Raw genomic sequence first — 26,058 nt, forward strand, 5'->3', positions numbered from 1 at the left:
TGTAGAGTTGAATTTGAACCATTTCTTGTGTCTTATTGACAGGAAATATTTAAATTCCCTGGCATACCTCCCAGAGACCAATAAGATTATGCAGAGTTGGTCTCCTCCGGGTTCCGTCAACTAAGCAATGCAGGTTGGCAGGACCATGGGGGAGGGCCTGCACTGTGGCCTCCCCGGCTTTATGGAACCAACTCCCTACTCGATGTCCATACTGCTCCCACCCCATGAAGATCTGGCTGTGCCAGCAGACCTGGGGGCCATAAAATTGACATCTGTCATGGCCAATTATATTGTATGTATGTGTGTTGCCTGGATTGGTTGAGTTATGGGGGTTTTTTAATTGGGGTTTACAGTTTTAGATTTTCCTTGAAACTTCTTTATTATTGTATTTGTATTTTTATATTGTGGTAAGCCACCCTGAGTCCTTCAGGATTGGGTGGTATAGAAGTATGAATGAATGAATGAATGAATGAATGAATGAATGAATGAAGGAAGGAAGGAAGGAAGGAAGGAAGGAAGGAAGGAATACTAAAGCTTATTAAATAAATTTTAATACATTTTATCAGCATATTTGGGGTTTTTTGTTTATGAATTTCAGTTTTAAGGAAATAAAATAGTGTCACTATAAATTGTTTTCATGTCAAGAATATTCTTGAGATGAAATAAGATGACTTAATTATTTCATGTTCCATTGATCATGGAATGCCTCAATTATTCTAAAATGGAAAAAAAATATCAGGAAAGATTAATGTCTGAACTTGACAGCGGTTCTGAAATAATTTTGTGGCTGCTGTTCTTTTAGAGATGCATATGGTGATATGCAGAATTGCTAATCTATGACTGAAAAGGCTCTTTTTGCTATGTACAAAGGACTATTGTTGGTTTTCCATTTTTACTATTCCTGGTAGACCTTGTTTATACTGTATGACCCCTAAGGCAGATTTTCTGAGTTGAATAGAAAAATAAAACCACATTTTTCCACTTACCTTCAGTCAGTCATCTTGTTCACAAAGTTCAAATTGAAACCTTGTCTATTGAATATACACAACAATGAAGAATAATACCTATTGAAACATTTCTCAGGTATGTAGATAAAGGATAGAATATAGATACAGAATATTTATTCTTATAAATTGTTAAGTCTCCCAAAGATATTGTTTGTCTCCTAAAAATAAAACATTCATATAGAGGTCATATACTGTAGGAGCTCTTCTTTGAGGGAGATGGGCAGTTCAGAAATATGAAAGATAAATAAATAAATTGATTGATTGATTTATTTGTGTGGACTAATCTCTGAATTAGTAAATATTTAGTAAATACCAAAAGTGGCATATATAGCTGAGAAATTGATGCTGAAATTAGTAGAAAGTTAACAGATTGTCTGCCTGGGAAACTGGTTGGAAAGAAAATGTTAGAATAACTTGAAGTTTTAGATTGTAAGTAATTTCTTTTCTTGGCACAGATGCTTTGCTGTCTGTTTATAAAGAACCCATTTGCACATACATATGCACATAATTACCTTCCAGATGTGTTCTTCTTGTCCATTTACAAATGATTTTTGCAAAATTAAATATTTAATGTTCTCATCCCAATCCTAAGGAGCGCTACACAAAAGTTTCACTAGCTTTAGTGGAGCCTATTCACAAGCAAAATTATGGTACCCAGATTTGCAGGGAAAAGCTCATAGTATGCTTTTCTAATTTATTCCTATTGTTAAATCTTTTTTAAACATCCCCTTTATTCACGTTTTATCGTTCTTTTTTTGTCCTCTGACATTTTTTGTGATATGACAGGTTACCTTACTAATTCTAGGACAAAAGGATTTACATTTGTATAGCAATAATCCTTTTTCAGATCAACCAGGAATGAGGGAAAGCAATTGTGTGATCTCATCCCCCACTTCTGGAAACTTACCAAGCCCGATGCTGCTGAAGACATAAAGCTTATAGAATTGATATCTTAATGAACGGGAAATCTAATATCTTTGAATTCATCATACAAGTGAAACATCTCTACAGGGATAACACTTAACTTGGCTTTTGATATAATGATTTATCTATTGGCAGTAATACAACTACTGTACAACTCCTACTACAACAACTCCTACTACTACTACAATATGTACACTAGGGATTTGGATCTGATTCTTAAAAGGTGTTTTGGGATGTATGAGAGCCATTTCCTGAAATCAGATTGTTTTAGAATAGAATAACAGAGTTGGAAGGGACCTTGGAGGTCTTCTACTCTAACCCCCTGCTTAGGCAGGAAACCCTATACCAGTACAGTGGTACCTCGAGATACGAGTTTAATTCGTTCCGGACCTGGGCTCTTAAGTCGAACAGCTCTTATCTCGAACGACTTTTCCCCATAGGAATTAATGTAAATAATTTTAATTGGTTCCAGCCCTCAAAAAACTCACAAAGTTAGTCTAAATTATGCAGAAAGACATGTTTTTAATGAAGAAATGTACATGTACATATAAATGAATAATGAAGTTTCTTTCACTTAACTTGTAAACTTTCTTAAACTTTTAAATTTACATATGTTCAACTTCTCTGCCACCCAATCCTGTAGGACAGAGGTCCCCAACCCTTTTTGCACCAGGGACCGGCTTTAAGCGATCAAGAGAGGAATGGGTGAATGAATGGACGGAGGGTGGGAAGGAAGGAAGGAAAGAGGGAAGGGACAGAAACAGAGGAAGGAAGCAAGGAAACTTATGAAAGGGGAGAGTAAGAGAGGAATGAGTGAAGGGAGGGAGGGAGGGAAGAAGGTGGGAAGGAGAAAGAAAAGAAGAAATAGAGGAAGGGAAGGTAAAAGAGAGAAAGAAAAAGAGTAAGAAAGAAAGAAAGAAAGAAAGGGGGAAGGGACAGGAACAGAGGAAGGAAGCAAGGAAACTTATGAAAGGGGAGAGTAATAGAGGAATGAGTGAAGGGAGGGAGGGAGGGAAGAAGGTGGGAAGGAGAAAGAAAAGAAGAAATAGAGGAAGGGAAGGTAAAAGAGAGAAAGAAAAAGAGCAAGAAAGAAAGCTGCAAGCACCCCCCCGAGCCCCCCAGGCCGGCTGCAACCTTTTAAAACACGCGCGCCGCTTCGCAGCTGTCTCCTGAAGCCGAACGCGGAAGTTAGCGTTTGGCTTCAGGAGACAGCTCCTTGGCGCTTGTATCTCGAATTTGGGCTTGTAAGTAGAACAAAAATATCTCTCCCAGCTCTTATCTCGAGTTGCTCTTAAGTAGAGCAGCTCTTATGTCGGGGTTCCACTGTATTGGCAAATCTTTTGGCCACTGATTGCCAAAACAGGAGCGGGCATGTGCACAGGGAGCACCAGAAACCAGAAGAGCAGCTCCCTGGTGTGTATGTGTGCGCTAGGAAGCTGGGCTTCTGGTTTCTGGCATGCACATGCATGCTGGTCAACTGTCTTCTGGTTTCTGGCAGGCATGTGTGAATGAAGACCACCTGGCCGGCGCACATGCGTGCACCGGAAACCCAAAGCTTAGCTTCGCAGCACACGCATGGACACCAGGGAGCTGCTCTTCCAGTTTTCGGTGCTCTGGCACATGTGAAGATCCATTGGCCAGCATGCATGTGCACGCTAGAATCTGGAAGAGCAATCAGCGATGGCTGGTGTGCCCGGAAAGCTGGCTCTGCATGCCACTTCCGGCACACATGCCAGAGGTTCACCATCACTGCCTTATACCATTTCAGACAAATGGTTATCCAATCTTTTTATTAAAACTTCCAGTGTTGGGGTATTCATAATTTCTGGAGGCAGGTTGTTTCACTGATTAATTGTTCAAACTGTCAAGCAATTTCTCCTTAGTTCTAAGTTGAATTCTCTCCTTGATTAGTTTCCATCCATTGCTCCTTGTCCTATACTCAGGTGCTGTGGAGAATAGCCTGACTCCGTCTTTGTGACAACCCCTGAGATATTGGAACACTGCTATCATGTCTCCCCTAGTCCTTCTTTTCATCGGACTAAGCATATCTAATTTCAGCAACCATTTTTTATATGTCTCCAGTCCCCTAATCATCTTTGTTGCTCTTCTTCGCACTCTTTCTAGGGTCTTTCAAGGGGCTTGGCTGCTTTAAGGTGTTGTAGACAAAAGTTATATTTGAGTGCCCACTTGCTCAGAAATACCTTTTGGAAATTGAATCCAAAGTGCTTCCCAGCTTGATTACACAATCTGTTTTCAAAGACAATTTTGAATATTGGATATAGGGAGTAAATCTCGTTCCAATTAGCCTACGGTAGAGTGCTTTGTTCGTCCTTCATTTTTTAAAAAATCCTTCCTGTGAAATCATTAGGCCAGATCAGGTGAGATAAAGAGCTTCATTTGGAAATCCCTCAAAAACCGAAGCCAGTTCCATTGCCACAATGTTCCATTTCCGTCTCAGATGTGCTCCTTTCTCTAGTGGAACATCTTTTCTGCAGGACCACAAATGTTGAAGTCAGCGTTGCTCTGGCAGCCGTAATTTATCACATCCATCTAAGAAGAAAACTACAGTATTAGCAAACAATTACTCATTCCAGGAGGACATAAAAATCATGCAGCAATTTTAAAACCGTGTTTCCATTTTAGTGTAATTCTTCTGGCATAGTTAACTTTGGGAAACCAGCACATCTGTTCACTCACATACATTTTAATACCATGGAGCAATTTTATGGTCCCATAAACATTTTCAGTCTCTTTGTGCTTCCTGCAATTTTAGAGACAATGGCACATGTGATTCTTCTAGCAATGATAAAACAACAGGGAGGTATGCAGATTAACCTCCAACTACCTAGCAATGAAACAAAACTGCTAGTGATATTTAATTTAATTCATAGAAAAATCACATAATACAGATAGTCCTTGACTTATTACCACAAATGAGCCCAACATTTATGTTGCTGAGCAAGTTTTGCCCGATTTCTCTTGCCATGGTTGTTAAGTGAATCATTGCAGTTGTTAGGTTAGTAACAACCTTAGTAAGGTTGTTATGTGAATCTTAACTTTCCTTGTCAGAAAATTGCAAAAGATGATCACATGACTCCAGAACTCTGCAACCGTCATAAATAGGAACCAGTTGCCAAGCATCGGAATTTTGCTCACGTGACCATGTGGACACTGCAATGGTCGTAAGTGTGGAAAGTGGTCATAAGCCACTTTTTTCAATGCCGTTGCAACTTTGAATGGTCACTAAATGAACTGTTGTAAATCAAGGACTCCCTATAGTTATTATATCTGTGTGAGGCCATAAAAAAACTTTGTCATGCTTTAGATACAAGCATTTCAACTCCCCGGATTCCCAGCAACAATTGTGCTATCTGGGAAATTCTGGAAATTGAAATCTACATAACATTGTAGAAGGGCAGCTCAAAAACACTGCATTTAAAAAAGCCAATTAATGATACACAATTCTGAAGTTTATAGCAGCCCAATTAGTTCTCTTAATAAAAAGGGTTTTTTTTAGAGTTTTGGACGTATTTAGAATGTTGGGGAAATATGAGCACTATCAAAAATAAGCCAGTGTGGTAAGTGAACCAATCATAGAAATAATCTAAAAGATAATTCAAATTCCTAATTTTTTATTTATTTATTAAAGTTGGAAGGGACCTTGTAGGTTATCTAGTCCAGTGGTCCCCAACGTTTTTTCCACCAGGGACCAGTTTCATCAAGACAATTTTTCTATGGCCCAGTGGGGGTGGAAAGGGGCGTGGTTGGGGGCGGGATTAAGCATGGGGGTGCTGGTCCTCCCCGCCCCTCTTTCCCGCCATCGTCCTGTGGCCGGCAGAACCTGCCTCCCAAGCCCTCTTGCCCAGCGGGAACTAAGCGCTGGAGAGAGGGGGTCAGGCTGGCCCTCCTGCCTCCCCCCAGCCAAAAACGCAAAAGCGCCCCGCGGCAGAAGCCAAAAGAGGCTTGAGCCTCTCGGTCCTTCCCACCCCTCTGTCCCATCCATCGTCCTGTGGCCGGCAGAACCTGCCTCCCGAGGCCTCTTGCCCAGCGGGAGGCGAAGCGCTGGAGGGGGGGTGGCGGCATGAGGGCCGGCAGCTGCTGACTCCACGGACCGGTGCAACATGCCTCGCGGCCCAGTACTGGTCCGCGGCCCGGTGGTTGGGGACCCTTGATCTAGTCCACTCAAGCAGGAGTCCCTACACCATTTTGGACATACATACATACATACATACATACATACATACATACATACACACACACATATATACATACATGCATGCATACATTCATTCATTCATTCATTTATTGGATTTATATGCCCCCCCTCACTGAGGACTCTCCAAGGACATATGGTAGTCCTGTCTCCCCTTGAAAGTCTCCAGTGTTGGAGCACTCACAACCTCCACAAGCAAACTGTGGTACTGATTGATTGCTTTCACCATCAGAAAGTTCCTCCTTATTTCCATGTTGAATCTTTTTTTGGTCAACTTCTATCCATTATTCCTTGACTGGCCTTCTGTGCAAGGCACAGTTGGGTCCAAGCTTCAGAATAGCAAAATGAACCCAGTTTCTTGGGCCAACAGAAAACAAGGAGACACAGAGGCTAAAAGGTACCTTATTTAAGAATCCTTAGAACTTACTGTTGTGTTTTTCCTTTCTTTTTCCCTCTCTTTCACTCAGGATCACCCATAGGATGTTGTTTTTCTCACCCCAGACTTTTTAACATCATTCTCAAGAACTTCCGGACCTTCACCCCACACCCGTTTCTCTTTCCTAGCGGTAATCCAACTACTTCCTCCTGCACCAAGCAAAATTATCGGTACTCATCTTTCCCCTGCTTCCTCTTCTCATATCTTTAGGTCATAAAGCTTCCTCTTCTCATAGTTTTAGCCTGTTCCCAGAAACCCTTTAATATATCTGTGTTTCCCCCACTGCCCTTCAACATCTGCTGCTCAGGACTAAATATTGGATCGGTTAATTTGATGCTTTTCTTTTTGTGTTTTAATTGTCTAAAACTGCTTCGAAGCGAAAATGCTGGCCGCTGCATGCTTACCCAGTCTTCTTTATAGAAAGTCTCCTGACTCCACAAGGCACAGAGGAACTGTACGGAATAAAGACAGCCAGCACTCGAAGACTCTGAAAGAAGAACTGGTCACACACCTCTCCCGCAAAACCCATGTGTATTTCACAGGCACAGAGACAATTCCACAGGGGCAGTTAATACTTGCAGGTGTCCTGATACTTGACTATGAACAATAGGAAGAAATGAATTTTGTTATCATTTATATAATGTTATAATTTGTTTTTATGGCAGGAGATAATTCCTCTTAACATTGTCTTTAGAAAGCCTTAACTTAATCATAATTGATAATGAGAGGACTCATAATCATATTTTTATGCCCTTCACTGACAGCAAGAATGGATAAATGAATGATTTCATTCATTAAAAATATTACTAAGCCCCCTTTAAGATTGTATCCTCAATACACACACACAAATTTTCAATGACAAATGATAAAGTATTAATCCATGGTCATATTGGTCTGTTGCTATGTGTGGCCAGCAAAGACTTTCAAATTTTCCAACACATCTGAAGATCCTCTCAGGGAAGACTGAAACATAGAAGACTGACGGCAGAAAAAGACCCCATGGTCCATCTAGTCTGCCCTTTTACTATTTCCTGTATTTTATCTTACAATGGATATATGTTTATCCCAGGCATGTTTAAATTCGGTTACTGTGGATTTACCAACCACGTCTGCTGGAAGTTTGTTCCAAGGATCTACTACTCTTTCAGTAAAATAATACTTTCTCATGTTGCCTTTGATCTTTCCCCCAACTAACTTCAGATTGTGTCCCCTTGTTCTTGTGTTCACTTTCCTGTTAAAAACACTTCCCTCCTGAACCCTATTTAACCCTTTAACATATTTAAATGTTTCGATCATGTCCCCCCTTTTCCTTCTGTCTTCCAGACTATACAGATTGAGTTCATTAAGTCTTTCCTGATACGTTTTATACTTCAGACCTTCCACCATTCTTGTAGCCCGTCTTTGGACCCGTTCAATTTTGTCAATATCTTTTTGTAGGTGAGGTCTCCAGAACTGAACACAGTACTCCAAATGTGGTCTCACCAGCGCTCTATATAAGGGGATCACAATCTCCCTCTTCCTGCTTGTTATACCTCTAGCTATGCAGCCAAGCATCCTACTTGCCTTTCCTACTGCCCGACCACACTGCTCACCCATTTTGAGACTGTCAGAAATCACTACCCCTAAATCCTTCTCTTCTGAAGTTTTTGCTAACACAGAACTGCCAATGCAATACTCAGATTTAGGATTCCTTTTCCCCAAGTGCATTATTTTACATTTGGAAACATTAAACTGCAGTTTCCATTGCTTTGACCATTTATCTAGTAACGCTAAATCATTTACCATATTACAGACCCCTCCAGGAATATCAACCCTATTGCACACTTTAGAGTCATCGGCAAATAGGCAAACCTTCCCTACCAAACCTTCCCCTATGTCACTCACAAACATATTAAAAAGAATAGGACCCAGAACAGACCCTTGTGGCACACCGCTTGTAACCTGTCTCTGCTCAGAATACTCGCCATGAACAATAACTCTCTGATGTCTATGCTTCAGCCAGCTTGAAATCCACTGAACTATCCAGGGATTAAGTCCAATCTTCACTAATTTATCTATCAGCTCTTTATGTGGAACCGTATCAAAGGCTTTGCTGAAGTCCAGATAGGCAATATCCACGGCACCACCTTGATCCAACACCTTTGTGACATAGTCAAAGAACTCAATGAGATTAGTCTGACACGATTTGCCTTCAGTAAAGCCATGCTGATTTGGGTCCAATAAGTTATTGTTTTTTAGATGCTGATTTATCCTCTTTTTGAGTAGAGTCTCCATCATTTTAACTACAACTGATGTCAAGCTAACTGGCCTGTAGTTTCCAGCTTCTTCTCTACTGACCTTCTTGTGGATAGGCACAACACTGGCCATTCTCCAATCCTCAGGAACATCTCCTGTTAACAGGGATTGGTTAAACAAATCAGTCAGGGGGGTAGCAATGACAGATCTGAGTTCTTTAAGAACTCTGGGATGGATGCCATCTGGACCCATTGCCTTATTTATCTTTAATCTTTCAAGTTCTTCTAAGACATCGGCTTCTAAGATCACTGGAGCTGAATCCGTACAGCTGGAAGCAATGCTATATCCCTCTATAGTATTATTTTGTAAGGTGTCCTTTGAGAAAACTGAACAGAAGTAGCTATTGAAATGGTCAGCGATCTCCTTATTCCCATTAATGCATGTATTATTCCCGGTACTAAGCTTTGTGATACTGCAGTTTTTCTTCTTCCTATCACTAATATATCTGAAGAAGGTTTTATCCCCCTTCTTTACAGATTTTGCTATTTCTTCCTCTTTTGAGGCTTTAGCAGCATATATTATCTGTTTCGCCTCCTTCTGTCTCATTTTATACACCTCTCTATCAGCTATACTTCCAGACTCTTTATACCTCCTATAGGCAGCCTTTTTTTCATTGACTATAGCCCTTACATCATTGCTAAACCATAGCGGTTTCTTCTTCCTTTTACCTTTAGTTACTTGCTTTACATAAAGTCTTGTGGCTTTTAAGATGGCTTTTTTTAATACAGTCCACTGGGTGCTCGCTCCTGCCATTTTATCCCTCCCCTTTAATTCATTATTTAAATATTCCCCCATTGCATTAAAATTTGTTTTTCTGAAATCCAATACTTTGGTTACCATTACTGTAAAGCTACTAAGAAAAGTACTTCTGCAAATGAAACAACCATCTTAAGGAAAGACTGTGGTGCAGATGTAAGCTTTAAAAGTCTTATAGAGGCTACGAGTAAATCAGGTTGATGGAAATTTAATAACTGTGGGGGCCACTAAATGTATTTATTAAGTGATGGAGTTCCTTTGTTTTTAAAAGCACTGGACAGAGAGAAAAGAAATTATCTCTTGAGCTTATCAGTCTAAACGAAGGTAACGGTGAATTAGATGAGCAGTCCCTTTGAAGTAGAACTGAGACAAGATGGTATGAGTGAAAGTTTTCTTAAAGATAATTATTCAGACAATAAATGTCTTAGGACAGATTTAATGTTAACGTTTTCCATTTGGTCCTGGTTTTGTATGATCCTTCCCATGCACTTACAATTTGTTCCTTTTAGAGTTGCTCCAAAATGTTTTTTCCATCTGCAGAACAGAATAACTTTTCTTGAAAAATAAAATATCCTTGTGTGTCCCAGTTCACAAGGCTTCGGCAGGATTTTTTTAACTGGGGAGGAAGCAATACAAATTTTATGAAAGCAAGCTGCACTCCAAGCACAAGATAGCCAGAAATTTCTTGCTGACAGTGAGGCAGAAAGAGTCCAGGTTTTTCAAGGAGACTACCATGGCTCAAAGTTAAAAACTAGCTGTTGTGTCCAGAGGACAGTTAAGCATTGTACCCGCCCCATATTCCCTGGGCGGGAAAATACTATAAGGTGATTGGTTGGCAGCCCGGCATATATATAGCTGCCAGGCAAGGCCATGTTGTCTTTTGCTGAGTTCTGTAACCGTTACTTGTTATTAATAAAGAGTCGTTACTCACCCACGAGTGCAGTCCTTCATTCCGCTAAGGACTTAACACTAGCTACATAATATAGAAGAAATGACAGAAGTTGTTCCCTTACTGTAAGGCTCTCAGGGAGTGCCTTAAATTCAGGGTTCTCTGACCCCAGTGATGGCGAACCGTTTTTGGTTTGTGTGCCAAAAGGGTGTGTATGGGTGTGATAACATGCCTGAACATGCCCATACCCCTTCCCTCCCCCTCCACATGCACACACACACACTTGCTGCCCCCATGCATGCACACAATCCCCCCTGTCCCTGTGCACAGGCCTCACTAAAGCCTGGGATGTGAAAAAAAATGGCCAAACAGGGAAACCGGAAGTTTGGAAAAACAGACTTAAAGTTTTACCGTTGTGCTGTTTTTTTGCACTACAGAGGGTTCAGGGAAGCTTACCTGAACCCTCCGGAGTGCAAAAAACAACACAACGGCAAATGTTTGCCTTTCAAATTTCCACTTTGTTCATTGGGTGGGGTTTTTTTGCACTTCAGGGCTTCAGGGATGGTACTCTGAAGCATCCAGAGGGCGAAATGGTCTTTTCCAAGGCCAAAAATCAGCTGGCCAGTGCACGTATGCGCACTGGCGCTATCTCACGTGCCCTCAGAGATGGCTCCGCTTGCCACCTGTTGCACATCTGCCATAGGTTCACCATCGTGGTCCTAGCTTGTCTCTTTCAGGAAGAAGAGAGTCAATCAGCTCTGATTACAAGAACTTGTGGTTGAAAAGCAGCCTCCTTTATCTCCTCCTTCTCTTCCTCACCATGATGCCTCCTCATGCAGTTGAGCATTCCTCTGTGTCTGTGCTCTCTTGCCTTCCTTATGAAGGAAACTGCATAACTGAGGGACAGGTGAGTAGGTAGGTACACAGGGGTCTGAATCGGGAAAGGATTCCTCCAGGTTCACACCAGATTGGCCAAACCATTATTGGCCCACTAGTGACATGACAATGGCACTATCTTTTTTTAAAAAAAATGGCAATTTTTTTACTGTTTTGAAGGGTTTTCCTGTTCTGCTGCTTGTAAAAGAGCCCTCCTGCCCGCCCTTGGGTTAAATTGACCTTTATTCCTTCAGTCGAAGCATAGCTGATCAGCTCCTCAGCTGTGTTTTGGGCCAATTCCAGCTACTGAGCATGTGTGGAAGCCAAATTGCGCAAGGGAATGCACCTGTATGAACGGAGCATGTGCATGTATGTAAAAGGTTGTGATGCAAACTAGTGGCGAAAGTAAGTGGAACCCACCCCTGGACTGAATCTCCAGGCATGTACTCAGGGACAGTGGGACATAATTCAGCTTCATCACTGGTTCTTGAATGGCTCTTCTGAATTGAAAGATGAATCATAGGAACCCCTTGTTCTTTGACATGCTAGCTGCATATTGTGACTGCTTTGGAAAAGAATTGTTCTCAATACAATATCTGTTGATTTGTAGAAAATTAGGGAAGTAATGCTGTGTTTCATATAAATGTTTGTTTAAATTGCAAGAATTATTTTGATTGATACAAACAAGAAAACTCTGACTTCTGACATGCAATAATGGTGGGAAATATAATTTTTAACAATGACAAAAATAGAATTTTCAAAACAGTAGGGAAAAAACGATATAGTTGTGTTTTTCAAGTTTTTTGGCCTTTTAGATTTTCTTCTGCTCTGATCAGATTTTGGAATTAGATCCATTTTTTGTGAATCCTGTCAACATGGATTTCCTTCTCTTACAAAATCCATTAAAATCTCTGTACTTTTAAAAGAGTGGTTAGCACTATCATTTTGTTTAAAGTTATAGCTGCAGTATTCTCATGAACTCATTTTTCAGTGTTTATGACACACTTTTTTCCTCCCTAAAAGAGGCTGATAATTAGGGTGCGTCTTGTACTCTGAATGTAGCTTCCCCACCCCACCCCCGCCAGCGCTAACTAGCTATTAATAATATTCCCAGCTCTTACCTTGCAGGCTCTTTCATTGTTTCCCTCTGCAAAGAATGTTTTCCAAGCCCTAAGTCTTTGCAGGGTTCTTTTCATTGCTGTACTTGCTCAGACTCTTTTTTCCAGCCCTAACCAGTTGCTAACAATGTCCCCAGCTTTTACTGGCTTGCAAGCTCTTTCATTGTTACCAAGAATGTATTCCAAACCCTGTCTTTGTAGGGGGGGGGGGTCATTGCTTTACTTGCTCCAGATATTTCTTTCCAGACCTAACCAGGTGCTATTAATGTACCCAAGTTCTTTCATTGTTACTCTCTGTGAAGAATGTTTTCCAAGCCCTAAATCTTTGCAGGTTTTTTTCCCATTGGTCTAACTTGCTCCAAATGTTTCTTTCCAGCCCTGACCAGGTGGTAACAATGTTCCCAGCTCTTACCGACTTGCAAGCTCTTTCATTGTTACTCTCTGCAAAGAAGAATATTTTCCAAGCCATAAGTCTTTGCAGGGTTTCTTCCATTGCTCTACTTGCTCAGACTTTCTTTCCAGGTGCTAATGATGTTCCCAGCTCTTACTAGCTTGCAAGCTCTTTCATTGTTACTCTCTCAAAATATTTTTAAAGCCCTTAATCAGGGGCTAAAATAATGTGCTGAAGCTGACCAGACTAGGGATGCTAGCCAGATGAATACCTGCTAAGCAGGTATTCCCTATTTTCCTCCCCAAAAACTAAGGTGCATTTTATATTACGGTGCGTCTTATACTTCCAAAAATACAATATATTACATAGCAGCTAAATGTTTACACAAATGCCGCTCCTTGCTTTATCAGGACTCACTGAAAATGCCATATTTGTGTCAGCTGGAGAAAAAGCTGAAATAAATGGTGCTGAATTGGGTTGTGCACTTCAGAAACATTAAATCTCTTTTCAGAAACTAAGAATCTGGCAAAACTATTACAGTGATAAAAGGCCCTGTGTGCTAGTTGACATGACTCAGCAGGAAGTATGGTAACAAATCAAAAACTTTCTCTTCAGGGAAAATAAATCTGTATACCAAATTTATAATATTCAGTAAAACCAAAATGAGCTGTATCAAATATTCTCTCATATTTTCTTTTTTTATACTTATTGCCATTTACTTGTTTTTGAACATTTTAACTATTTATTTTCTCTTGTGCTAATTTACGATAGGAAAACTATGGGCTAAAATATGTAGCCAAAGAAACATATTTCCAGCTTGCCATTCCAGTTCCCCTTCAGTGTAACAGGTAATAAAGCCAGGAAAATTAAAACACCTGTTTAATATTTGAAAATGTGCTATTTCTAATTAAAGTAGCAATCTGGAAAACAATAGCTTTAATGCCGAAAGACAAATAGTCGAACTGTCTCTCCCTCTCTATGAATGCTGAGCGCAGTTGTTTAAAACAAGTCATGAGTTTGCTTATTTACTTTCATATCTTTCACATATCACCTTAGCTCTGTTTAGACTTCAGGAAGGGGAAAAAAACCTGGTACAGAGAAAATGAGAAATACTCATTACAGTCTCACCCTGATTTCTGTACAATGAGAGGAAGAAAAGTCCTATGGAGAGGAGGTTGGGCATGTGTCCTTATCCTGATTCTTCTTCTCCCACTGCAACCTTAATATATTAATGGGGAAAGTCAAATATATATGACGATCATTTTTGTTGGTGGTATAGTCCTCTACTTAGAACCATTGGTTTAGCAATCATTCAAAGTTATAATCAGAGGTGGATTCCTCCTGGTTTGGACCGGTTCGCCTGAACCAGTAGCAACCTGATGGTGATGTTACGATAATGTCATGGAATCGGTTTGGTTGGTGCTGATCCATGGGCACTGCCATCTTTTCTTTTTTGAAATTTATTTATTTTTTATTCTGAGCATGCACAGAAGTCGAGTTTCTAGCACTATGCATGTAGTTGCCATATTTTTTTTTTATTTTTTTGTTTTTGTCAAGTACATGATACTAGTAAGAGATAAACATTAGGGGACAGAAGGCACTCTGGTGTAAGGGTAAAGTTTTGGGGGCTAGGTGATGATATTAGAGAGTCTGGTAGTGAGTTTTCAGATTTGGGGGGGGATTTTTGGCACTGCACATGCATACCATCTCCCCCCCCCCTTTTTTATTATGTTTTTGGCCTTACTGTATGATAGATTAGGTTGAATGTGTATGACTGCATAGTTAGGGGTTTTATTATGTTATTAATGCCTTCGTAAATTGATTTTAATTTTTTATTATTTGATTTGTAATGTATTGTATTACTGTTATGCTATGAGCCGCCCCGAGTCTTCGGAGAGGGACAGCATACAAATCTAATAAACTATAACTATACACAAAGCATGTGCTTTTTAATAAGGGTTTTTTAGGGATTTTTAAATTATTAGATTTGTTGTACATTGTTTTATTGTTGTTGTGAGCCACCCCGAGCCTACGGAGAGGGGCAGCATACAAATCTAAATAATAATAATAATAATAATAATAATAATAATAATAATAATAATAATAAAAAATAATTCCCATGAGGCACAGCCAAGGGCACGTAAGGAAGGGAACTGGCAGTGAGGTAAAACTGAAAAAAGTTTTTTATCCACCTATCTAGTCCTTGTCAAGGACCTGAGATAGGCACATGCTTTTATTTGATGCTGCTTAAGGTACCATCACAGGGTATGTGGCATTCCAGAGTTGCCTTTTGCAATTGCCTGGTGGTAATTTTGTCCATGTCAATGATGTTGAAGTGATGTTCTTAGTATTTTGGGGGTTGCATCCAAGAAGCCTAATAAAATTGATAGTATTGTTTTCCTTTCTTTTGCATAATCATTTTATTTCTATTTGTGGATCTTTATATTTTCCGGTTCTTTTTCTTTTCTGCTGTCACCAGGCAGTGACATATCTACTATGCAGACTTTTTTTGTTCTCAAGAATTGTTAAATGTGAAGTGTTGTGTGCCAGGTGCTTGTCTATTTGAATTGCAGAATCTGAGAGCACTTTAGCTTCTTCACTTTCTATTCTGTGATATCATCAATTCTTGCTTGAAGGCAAACATTATTTGTTGCAGATATTTCAATGCAACCTTGTTGCTACTTTGTCATGATGTTGTTTGTAATCCATCTGTGTGATCCTCTGGCAGCCGCTAACTAGGTGGTCCACTATTTCTTCAGCTTCTTTGTAGAGTGGAATTTGCTATTTGTTTCTGTTTTCTCAATTGGGGCTTTGTAGACCTTTGTTCTTATTATTATTATTCCAGCCATCTGAAGAGAATTGTAGTGCCTCTTTCCTCCTCCATAAGAGGCACACCATGGTTCCAGAAACATAACTAATTTTGTATTTGACTGTCCCATCTCTGCTTTCTCTTTAATGGGAAAGAACAGGTCCACAGAAGCATTTTCTAGGTTCAAGGAATTACCAGAAAAATCTGGCTGCGTTCCTGATTATGTAGACTCTATTTGTTCCCCTCCTAGTTCCTTTTCCTGTACAAGAGTTGGGCAGTGCAGAGGAATAGCCGGGCACCAGCTGAGGGGTTGGAAAGGCATGCTGGCTTGATGCCATTTACTGATCCATTCCCAGAAGTCAGGAAGAAATAAATTGGGAAATAAGGAGTCCATAGTTAATCAGGGCTTGCCATTCTAAACAGTTCGGGCACAAACACATGTTCTAGAGAAATACTTCTTATGGAAAAGAAAAACCAGCTAGTTTTAAAAGTAGCATTCATTTATAGATAAATATTTGAAAAACTGTAAACCGTAAAGTATTTGCGGAAAATTTCAGAAAAATCTTTACACTGCTTATGCATGTCATAAAATTGCAATTTCTAAGCATGGAGATTGTAATTACTGTGTGACTGGACTTTTGCCTCCACTTGAGTGTAACTACTTTCTGCTGCTCTTCAAAATTGCTTAAATTAGATCATTGGCACTTACTGTTTGCAGTTGGTGGACCATCTAATGGGTCTCCATTTACTGAAAGTGGTAGTTTATTATGGACAAGGGCAACCTATCATGATTTCTTCTTTTGTTTAGGATAACGGACCTGTTCTAAACAGGAGACCCATGGCCTTTTCACCTGGAGGAAGTCCAACAGACAACAAGCCGACCTTAAATTTGCAATACAATAATCTTTCACGTCTGTATGCAAACAACAGTCCAGATTCTAGTTTACCTTCGCAGATGAGTGGTCTCCATCTCACAAGTCCCCAGAGGTATGGAGTAAAAAGTGTGCATGTCAATTGAATTGCTTTTAGAAATGCCTGAATTGAATTAATGAAATAGGGCTACTGCATCTGCGCTGCAAAATTGCTGCAGGCAATTACTAGAGGGCAGTAGGGAGATGCAGAAAGATCTCACTTTTAACATCCATTTAATGGTCATCTGGATGTTTTCGTTCAGACATGGTTACATCCAGTGTGAAAAGGTAAGTGTTGGGGCGGGGAGGGTTGCACCATTTTTCCAAGTAAAAATCTTCACCCTTTCACACATACTAAAACAACTATGTGCTTCTGTTTGAAGAGCATCCTGCCACCACCTAACATGGATTTAAACACTTGAGAAAAATCATTTCAGCGCTATTTTCCCAAATGAATCAGCCAACTCTTCAACTATTTTACTAAAAGTTCAAACTACACTACTTGGGCTCCAGAAATTCTGGTGACCAGTAGATAGCAGCAAAACAGAGGCATTTTCTCCACCTTTTTACTGCCTAGTGTTGGCTGAGAATGTTACACCCCAGGCAGGGTAGCCTGATTAAAAGACACATATCACATTGATTTATAACATTAATTGTTTTGGAGTTATCTCAAACCCACTTTGTTATAGATTTTAGACTGATTTACAGCTTACAACATGACAATAAATTATGACTTGTTCAACAGATCATGGGTAAAAGAGTGTTTGCATTACAGCTTTATCTATTAGCACACAATTGTTAAAATAGCAGCCTAATTTAAAAAAAATCAAGATAAATCGGCAAAAGAAAAATGAAATTCATGTTAGAACATTCCCATTTGTCTCAAAGGTGTTTTTCAAAAGGCAGCTGAGAATTGAAAAAAGCTTCTTGTTGAGAAGTGAGACATTTTCAGGGAAAAACCAAGGAAGTCCAGTTGTTCTTTTTGAAAAGCATCTTTGGGACAATCATGACCTGGGTAATGGAAAATATTGAGAGACTTTCTCATTTGTAAAGCCATCTTTAAAAAACATGTGTAATATTATATTATTCCCCCCACCCCTCTGTTCAATTGTGCTGATTCTCAGAAACTACCTGGACACGTTTCTCCAGTTTGCTTGTGAAGGTTTTTTTCCCCTAGAAGTGGTGTGTCTTTATTTTCTTTCTAGAGCTAAGAAAAAAATGACTAGCTCAATCAAGGTCACTCTACTGCCTTTGTGCCTTTGTGCCCTTGTGCCTTTGTGTCTCTAGGGACCCAGCCTTGTGTCTTAACTACCACACCAACTGTCTCTTTAAATTATATATGCAATGCTACAAAGTAATAGTTTTAAATGGGCTCATTTGTTAAAAATAGGATGAGGATACATTTTTTAACATGTGAATTTTTAGACTTGAGCTTTAAACTTGTCTGGCCTACTAGATTAAATTCAGAAATCTGGGTTTATACTGCAGATCCCTGGTCCACTAGCTAGAATTAACCATAATTGTATGAATAAGAAAAATTCAAAAGAATAGAAAGTTTGGAATCGGCTATATGCTGCATTTTCCAAGTATAAACGTACTTTGGTGTTAAATATACATTCTTCTGAAAGCATAATTTCTATCTTCTGAAGGACATTACTGTAGATTCCATTTAAATAATGTCAGATGGATTTTATAAACACGGATCATCTGAAAAATAACAAATCGTGGCTGTGTCCTTTATTATAATGAATAGAATAATACTAAAATGAAATTTGGCATATTTAAAAAACATTTTAGATATATAAAATCTATCAAATTTGAACCCGCAATTTCTGCGGATTCCAGCTGCAAATAAACAAGAAATAGGAAATCCATTTGGGGTGATAAGGGTGAAATTAATTTAAAAAACAGATGGAAAAATTTCAGATTAATTTCAGCCACTTGGGCTAAAATGGTGGCAAAAATGATCCAGCAATTTCAAGAGTAACCAAACTTGATAGTCATTTCTAACCCCAGTCCACATTTTTCAGGGAATTTATGTAGTCCAGGACACCGTTGCATCTCTCCAGAAGTTTGTGATAGCATGTAGTTTCAGAATACAGTACAGCATTTAAATAAGGCTGAACAGAAATGAGCTTTTTCTATTTCACCCTCTTTCCTAAATTTATGAGTGGCAAAATAGATCTCCCAAAAGGACCCTGTGTGTTCATATGAGTGACCATTATTTTTTACTTCTTAGCCATATATGTTTGCCATTTATATCAAACATTATGTCAAACATTTTTTTTCAAATATGTTATAGATGAAAGGCAACCCAATATACAAGGAATAAAATTTATAAGGAGTGAAGTCTCTTTTCTTTAAATAGTATTCCTGAGACAAAGTTTGGCAATAACAAAAAAAATAAGTCCAGTGCCAAATATTATTCAGTGGTGGGAGGACTTCCAATTCCTTGAGTAATTTAATTTAATGCATTTAAAAATGTGATCTGTGTGTAACACAGTAATCCAATGAATTTCAGCAGCTGTCTTGCACTTACTGGTTAGTCTTAGATATATGGTTCAGTAGCCAGTAGAATGAACTCAAGGGCTCTTTCATTGGCAATTCTTTGCATATAATAGGTTGCACATGTACATGACCAACCATCACTCCAGGAACAAGAAAGCCGAAACAAATTGTTGAATCCTCATTAGTAAACATGGGATTTGTTTGCCAAAAGTTGCAGTAATCAAGCTCATGGGTTGATGAAACAATTCAAGAACACATTGTGAAAGAAACTCCTCATGAAAGACTCCCTTTCTTTAATGGACTTTAGGTTGGTACCTCTTTAGTTGGCATCAATTGGTTGACCTTCATTTTCTATTCAAATAGTGCTGATCCTCAAAGGTCTCTCCCAAGGAACAAAAACGGAATCGACACAGACTCGGATGTGTACAAAATGCTACAAGATCATGAAAGGCCCGTTTCAGAACCTAAACAGTCAGGATCTTTCCGGTATCTGCAAGGCATGTTGGAAGCTGGAGAGAATGGTAAGGAGCACAAATGTTCCTCTTTTATGCATACCTTAAGGTACAGGCCAGTCTTAGAATTCATATTTGCAATAATACTTGATCATGATGGTTGGTCACACAATCAGCCAGATGCTTGGGCTGGATTTGGCATTTCAATCTACCTATTGAGTCCTTCCCAAAGACCTGGAATAGGCAGGTGTTCTTTGATGGTGCTAAAGGTATCATCACAGGAGACTTTATTTATTTGTATTTTGCCATTATTATATTTATAAATAACTCCGGATGGCAAACATAGCTAATATACCTTCCTCCTCTTATTAATATAATGAATTCAAGTTTATTAATGTAAGCTGTTCCAAGTTAAGCTGCCTTTTGCAATCGACTGGCTGCAATTGATTTTATCAATGTCAGCATAGTACTTCTGGTGATCCAGTGGTTTGGGGATTGTGCCCCAAGGCACTTATTACTATTGATACTATCTTTGTTTCCTTTTGCTACGGTTTTCCATTTTTAATTGCAGGTCTCTGTATTTTAGTATTGATGTGAGTGGAGAAGAAAAAAACAGGGGGGGTCAGGAACCACACGCGCACACACACACAGATACACACACACAAAACCACCCCTCACATACAGAGTAAGTGATTAAAAAGAACAAGGAAAGGGGACACTGACATAAGTGTTAGCAAGCAAAGTTTCAAAGCATGCATAGGCTGTTTAAAAAGCAGGGCAGTCAGTATGTGAACATTGGTATCTGCGTATCTGTATATTCAAAAGCATTACATGTATATAAACCTGTGTATATAAAGATTTCTTCTCTCTTTTAGTGGTTAGTTCAAACTACATAGTTTTTTTCATAATACTGTACAATCCTTATAAAGAGCCATGGTATCTTGCTTTCATTAAAGGTCTTTAAAGGTCTCTCTTAAGTCCTGACATACAGTAAAATAAATAAATCGGGTGTGCCATAAAAGTGCACTTTAGCAGTGTTATTGCCTTGCTTGATTTCCTTTACATAGCAAGAGGACACACACACACACCCCAATCCATAAAGTGAAAACATTTTCTAAATTAGATAACATCATCTGTCTTCTATGTTTCCTCTATATGGTTTCTATGTACTTTGTTACTTTTTAAATATCTGTCACATCATTTTCCCCTTGTTTGAGGTTTCTTGGGTTTTATCTAACAAAAAAGAACTTCATATGAGATTCCCATGTTATCTTGCTTTCTTATTCTTATAGTCATGCTACCATTTTAAAATAAATACCTTAAGCTTAATGCTGGTCACCTGTTCCATAAACTTTACATCATCTGACATATAGCTCCCTATTAGGTCAGGGTGGGGAAATCCCATTCATTTCTAAAGGCTTTTCTGTTTTCTGTGAATGCAGCCTTAGGATGTCCCTATCATGCTGGTGATAAAGGAAGGAATGTGTGTATATTTTTGAATTCAAGAAGAATTCAAGAAGGAATTACAGGTAGTCCTTGGAGTTATGTCCACAATTGAACCTGAAATTTAACAAAAACATTTTTGAAGTGAGTGTGCCCCATTTTACTGCTGTTAAATGAATCATTGCATTTGTTAAGTGAATAATGGTTAAGTGAATGGGTATTACCCATTGACTTTGTCAGAAGGTCAGAAAAGGTGATCCTATGACCCCCCCAGGACACTGCAACCATCAGAAATATGAACCAGATGCTAAGTGTCTGAATTTTGATCATGTGACTATGGAGATGTTGCCACAGTTATGTGAAAAAGGGTCCTAAATCACTTTTTTTCAGTGCCATTGTAAACTTTGAATGGTCACTAAATGAAATGTTGTTAAGACAAGGCCTACCTGTATTTAAACAAAGAAGTTTGCATAGCTGGGACATTCCACGTGCCTTAAATCAATAATACTGACATTTTATCTTACCTTGCTAACAGGTGAAAAATACGACAAAGTGACCAGTCCGAGACACATTAAATCTCCAGTCCCTAAACTGGGTGGTGCCATGTCTGGCTTGCAGGTGCTCACTGAATGTACCAGATGTGGTAATGGCATTGTGTAAGTACATGAATCTCCCCCGGAGATAGTTTATATCCTGTTTGGGAAAGAGAGCAAATAAAAGTGCCATCTGTTTCATTTTAAACTCTCGTTGTAATGTACGGGCCATAAAACCACGTTATGTGCTGGGGAGCCGGATGGCATCTGGACTTCTTCTTTCACAGGAAGGTTAATTAAATATGTATTGCAGCTTTAGCATTGACGAATGTTAGCCTCTTGATCCAAAGTACCTGTGTTGGTCCGAAATTTGTTTTGAACTCCACGCAAAAGAGGATTCCCTGATTTTATTGAAATCCAGTCAGCTCAGAGAGATGGAATTAAAGAGCAGCATCCTTGGCTTTTGCAAACGGTGGAAGCAAAGCTCTTAGTTTTTGCAGGATCCAGTCTGGATTGGTCACCAGGACTAGAGATTTTGTCTCCTGAGCTTTCAAACTCGGGCTAGAGTCCATCCTCAGGGAACTTCTCGGTGTGCTTTGGGATGCTATGTATGTGGTATTTATATGGTGCCTGTCAGGGGTGGCTACTAACTTACCTCAATGCTGGTTAACTTCCTTCCGTGGCTGCGCAGGCATTATGTGCTGTGTGTCCACATGGCACAGGCGTGTGCTTTGCACAGGCACAGGGCCAAAAACTCAGCTTTTGTGCATGCACAGAAACCAAAAACAGCAGAAAAATAGCAAAAAATAGGTGGTGGCAGCCATGGACCAGCACTGACAGAACCAGTTCCCATGACATCACCACTGGTTTGCTACCGGTTCTACCGAACCAATCCAAACTGGGAAAAACCCATGGTGCCTGTTATGTGTAGTTTTTTAGATGTAGATGGAAGTGTGGAAGGCTAGCTATTAAGTCTTATTAACTCTTAGTCTTTGTCTTGGGGGCCAGAGATGTGCTTAGGTAAAATAGAACTCTTTAGGCTTGTCCCAAAGGTGCTTTTTCAGAAGGCAACTGGACTTTCTTGTTTTTTTCTTTTGAAGATGTTATATTTTGAAGATCAAAAGCAAACCATCTTCAAAAGAAAAAACAAGAAAGCCCAGTTGCTTCCTGAAAAAGCACCTTTGGGACAACCATGACCTGAATGTTTGAGAATATCTGCAGATGTTTAGGCTTATGTAATAACGCATTGACCTGCAAGAAATAGTAATGGTTTTAAGTATTTAACTTTCTTATCTTCTCTCCTTCACTCTAACAGTGGCACAATAGTGAAAGCCCGTGACAAGCTCTACCATCCAGAATGTTTCATGTGTGACGACTGTGGCCTCAACTTGAAGCAAAGGGGCTATTTCTTCATTGAGGAACAACTATACTGTGAGACGCATGCCAAGGAAAGAGTTAAACCACCAGAAGGATATGACGTGGTAGCTGTTTATCCCAATGCCAAAGTTGAACTCGTCTAAGTAGATACTCCTATTTTCCAGCCAGGTTGAAAGAGTTAGAAGAGAGTCAAAAGGGTTTATTCTCAGTAAAATATCTTTCAGAGATCAAATGAATTAACCTTGGGACCTTAGGTGGGACAGTATTGGTTGCAGAAAACCTTTGGGAAAAATTGCTTTCCCCCCATTTCTTATACAACTTCGCTTTTTGGTTGCTGTGCTGGAGTTTAAAAAAAAACATGCCAATAATATTTGCTGTAGACCATCCAAAATCTATGTAAAAATAGATGCTTTTTAAAAAAAGAACTTTTCCATATACAATCAGTACTTTTTTTGTCCCATTTAAAAATAAGGCACTTTAAGAACTGACAGTTTAAAGCATTGCATTCAATTTTACTTTTTGTCAGTAATATAGATAGTATATGATAAATACAGCTTTGTGGCTTTCAGGGTATAGAACACTGAGGCCATGTTTAATTATTATTATTAGTAATAATAATATAGTTAGAAAAATTCTCTTATAAATCCTTTTTCAAGTGTTGTTATAGTTGCTGCCTACTTGTTATTTTAATTATGTTCAGTATCTAGGAAACTAATGCCTTTTTATTTGCAAAATAAAAAAAAGCAAAACCTTTTTTTAAGTTGAGCTTTACTCCTAGGGACTGCATACTTGGGCTACCATATCTAAGCTTCAAAAATTTGGACCTCCATTAGAAGGCAGCAGCAAACTAGAGGATTCTGTATGTTTTGTGCCCTCTAGGGTTGACTATTTTGCAGCCCAGATGTGATAGCCTTATTCACGGACATGTACACCTAAGTTTCTTGGCAATAATGCAAAAGTCATTCCACACTTTTCCTGGAACAGTCAAAGTGATAAAGAACCCCTTTTTGTCATCCTTGTGACAGTTGGCAGCATTAGCAGCTGGAACTTTCTGCTTGACTAATCCTGTCCTTTTAATTCTCCTAAAGAAAACATTATTGGAAACTATAATTGATCCTCTGTTGGTTAAGAGAAGTGAGCAGATTAAAGATGATATGTGTGTTCTGAGACCTTTTAGATCATCTGATGCTGTCAGTTGTAAAGATCAAGAACTCTCAAATATAAAATTCTCTGTAAACAAAAATGTATGGAATGCATGTACGGCAAAGAATCAGATATAACAGACTTTTTACATACAATACCAGTGTTCTTTCTTTTCTGTGAGATACCATAATCACTTTTGCTGTTATTTCTTTATATCAAATCACATGGACAACTATTTCTACTATTTCCTCCTTTGTGTTTAAACTGTAACATTTTATATTCAAGCCTGAAATATAGAACTGTTCAGTTAATTTGAATTTTAGTATTCATCTCTGGGGCAAACATCAATTCAGTCAATATAAAAGAAATCCTGAAAAATCACAAAGTTATTTTTGACTTTGAGTTTTCAGCATAGAATATCCCAGGAGGTACTGAAGTCTTTTCACATTTGAATGAATTGAATGAATTGCAGAAAGTGTCTTATAAAATTATAAGAAAATTAAGCATCATTTCAGAAAAATAGTCAGAGAAGTTAGACAGACATTTATTTCTTGATAACATAGAATGAAACTTGCCCAGTGTGAAAACCACTTTATGTTTTAACAAGTAAAATGTAGCAATAAGGATAAAGAAAATTATGTACCTTTAATTAAAACATAGTTCTCTAAACCATTAACCTATTGTCTGCATTGTTAGGGTTCTCATTTAAAGAAGCTTGATTGACTGAGTTTATTTTTTCCCCATCTGCAGTTGCTATCAATGTATATATTGTACAGAAGAGCCGGGGTGGCGCAGCAGATAGAGTGCTGCACTGCAGGCCACTGAAGCTGACTGTAGATCTATAGGTCAGCAGTTCAAATCTCACCACCGGCTCAAGGTTGCCTCAGCCTTCCATCCTTCCGAGGTGGGTAAAATGAGGACCTGGATTGTGGGGGCAATATGCTGGCTCTGTTAAAAAGTGCTATTGCTAACATGATGTAAGCTGCCCTGAGTCTAAGGAGAAGGGCGGCATAAAAATTGAATAAATAAATAAATAAAATATATTAATAATCACTTAGCTAGCAATCCAGACCCTGTCAGCCATATAAGCTATAATAGAAGACACAAAAGCTTTTCCTCCAGAAGACTAGTGAAGTTCTCCTTCATGGAAAACCGCTGATCCTTTTCCCTTGAAGTGCCTACAAAATTCCATCTGGTAGCTTTCTGCCTGCCACTGCTTGCAAGGAAAATGCTGATGATGTCCTTCCAGAAGGACCACTTCTGCTACATCCTATTTTTAGCCATCTGTAATAGGAAAGGTAGCTCAGCATTGCATTGCTGTTTGAGTTTGGGTTTGGGTTTGTGGTTTTTTTGCTGACCAGTTAAACAGGAATCCTTTTTGGAGAGGGGGTATAAATATGAAACTAGTTAATAAGTTACTAAAGCACTGCAACACTTTTATTTTCACATTAGCTCTATTATGCAAAGCTTCCTGTTAGGTGGGAAAACAGCCCTATTTGAGCTCTTCAGTAGTTTTCAACTCTTAAGTGAAGGGTTGTAATTTTATTACCATTTAGCACTGGTTGTTATGGTGTTTTGATCTAACATTTGTGTTTTTCCCTTCATGGAATCATTTCAGTAAATCAGGGAACAATTGTGTATTATTACAGTTACCATTAATCAAGCAATATTACTGTTTTATTTCTTGGTTGCCAAGAGATAACAATTTCTTTTGCAATGGTTGTGTATAGTGTTGGGTGAACCGAACTTGCAAAGTTCGGGTTCGTGCCAAACTTTGCAGTGTTTGGCATGCCGAACCCAAGCCCGGACGTTTTTAAAAGTTCGGGTTCGGGTTCAATATTCGCTCGAACACCACAAAATGCCACCGCCTGGGAGGAGAGTGGGGAATCTTATCGTGGGATTTCTCACCTCCTTTTGCTTGCAGCGCTGCAAGATAAAGGAGGTGGGGAATCCCACGAAGAGATTCCAGGGGCGGGG

The 26,058-nt window shown here is 39.1% G+C and overlaps 1 protein-coding gene across 1 annotated transcript in view; it reads left to right on the top strand.

Moving 5' to 3' along the window:
* Nucleotides 1-24,236, top strand: part of PDLIM4 (PDZ and LIM domain 4) — a 100,049-nt gene extending 75,813 nt beyond the window's left edge. The window contains exons 4-7 of the mRNA XM_070739297.1: nucleotides 16,523-16,701; nucleotides 19,497-19,654; nucleotides 21,564-21,684; nucleotides 22,877-24,236. Of these exons, the coding sequence (XP_070595398.1) occupies nucleotides 16,523-16,701; nucleotides 19,497-19,654; nucleotides 21,564-21,684; nucleotides 22,877-23,081 (663 nt within the window). The 3' untranslated portion in view covers nucleotides 23,082-24,236. The remainder of the gene's footprint in view (nucleotides 1-16,522; nucleotides 16,702-19,496; nucleotides 19,655-21,563; nucleotides 21,685-22,876) is intronic.
* The last annotated feature ends 1,822 nt before the right edge of the window (nucleotides 24,237-26,058 follow it).

Source organism: Erythrolamprus reginae, chromosome 2 (assembly GCF_031021105.1).
Source record: "Erythrolamprus reginae isolate rEryReg1 chromosome 2, rEryReg1.hap1, whole genome shotgun sequence".
NCBI lineage: Eukaryota > Metazoa > Chordata > Lepidosauria > Squamata > Dipsadidae > Erythrolamprus > Erythrolamprus reginae.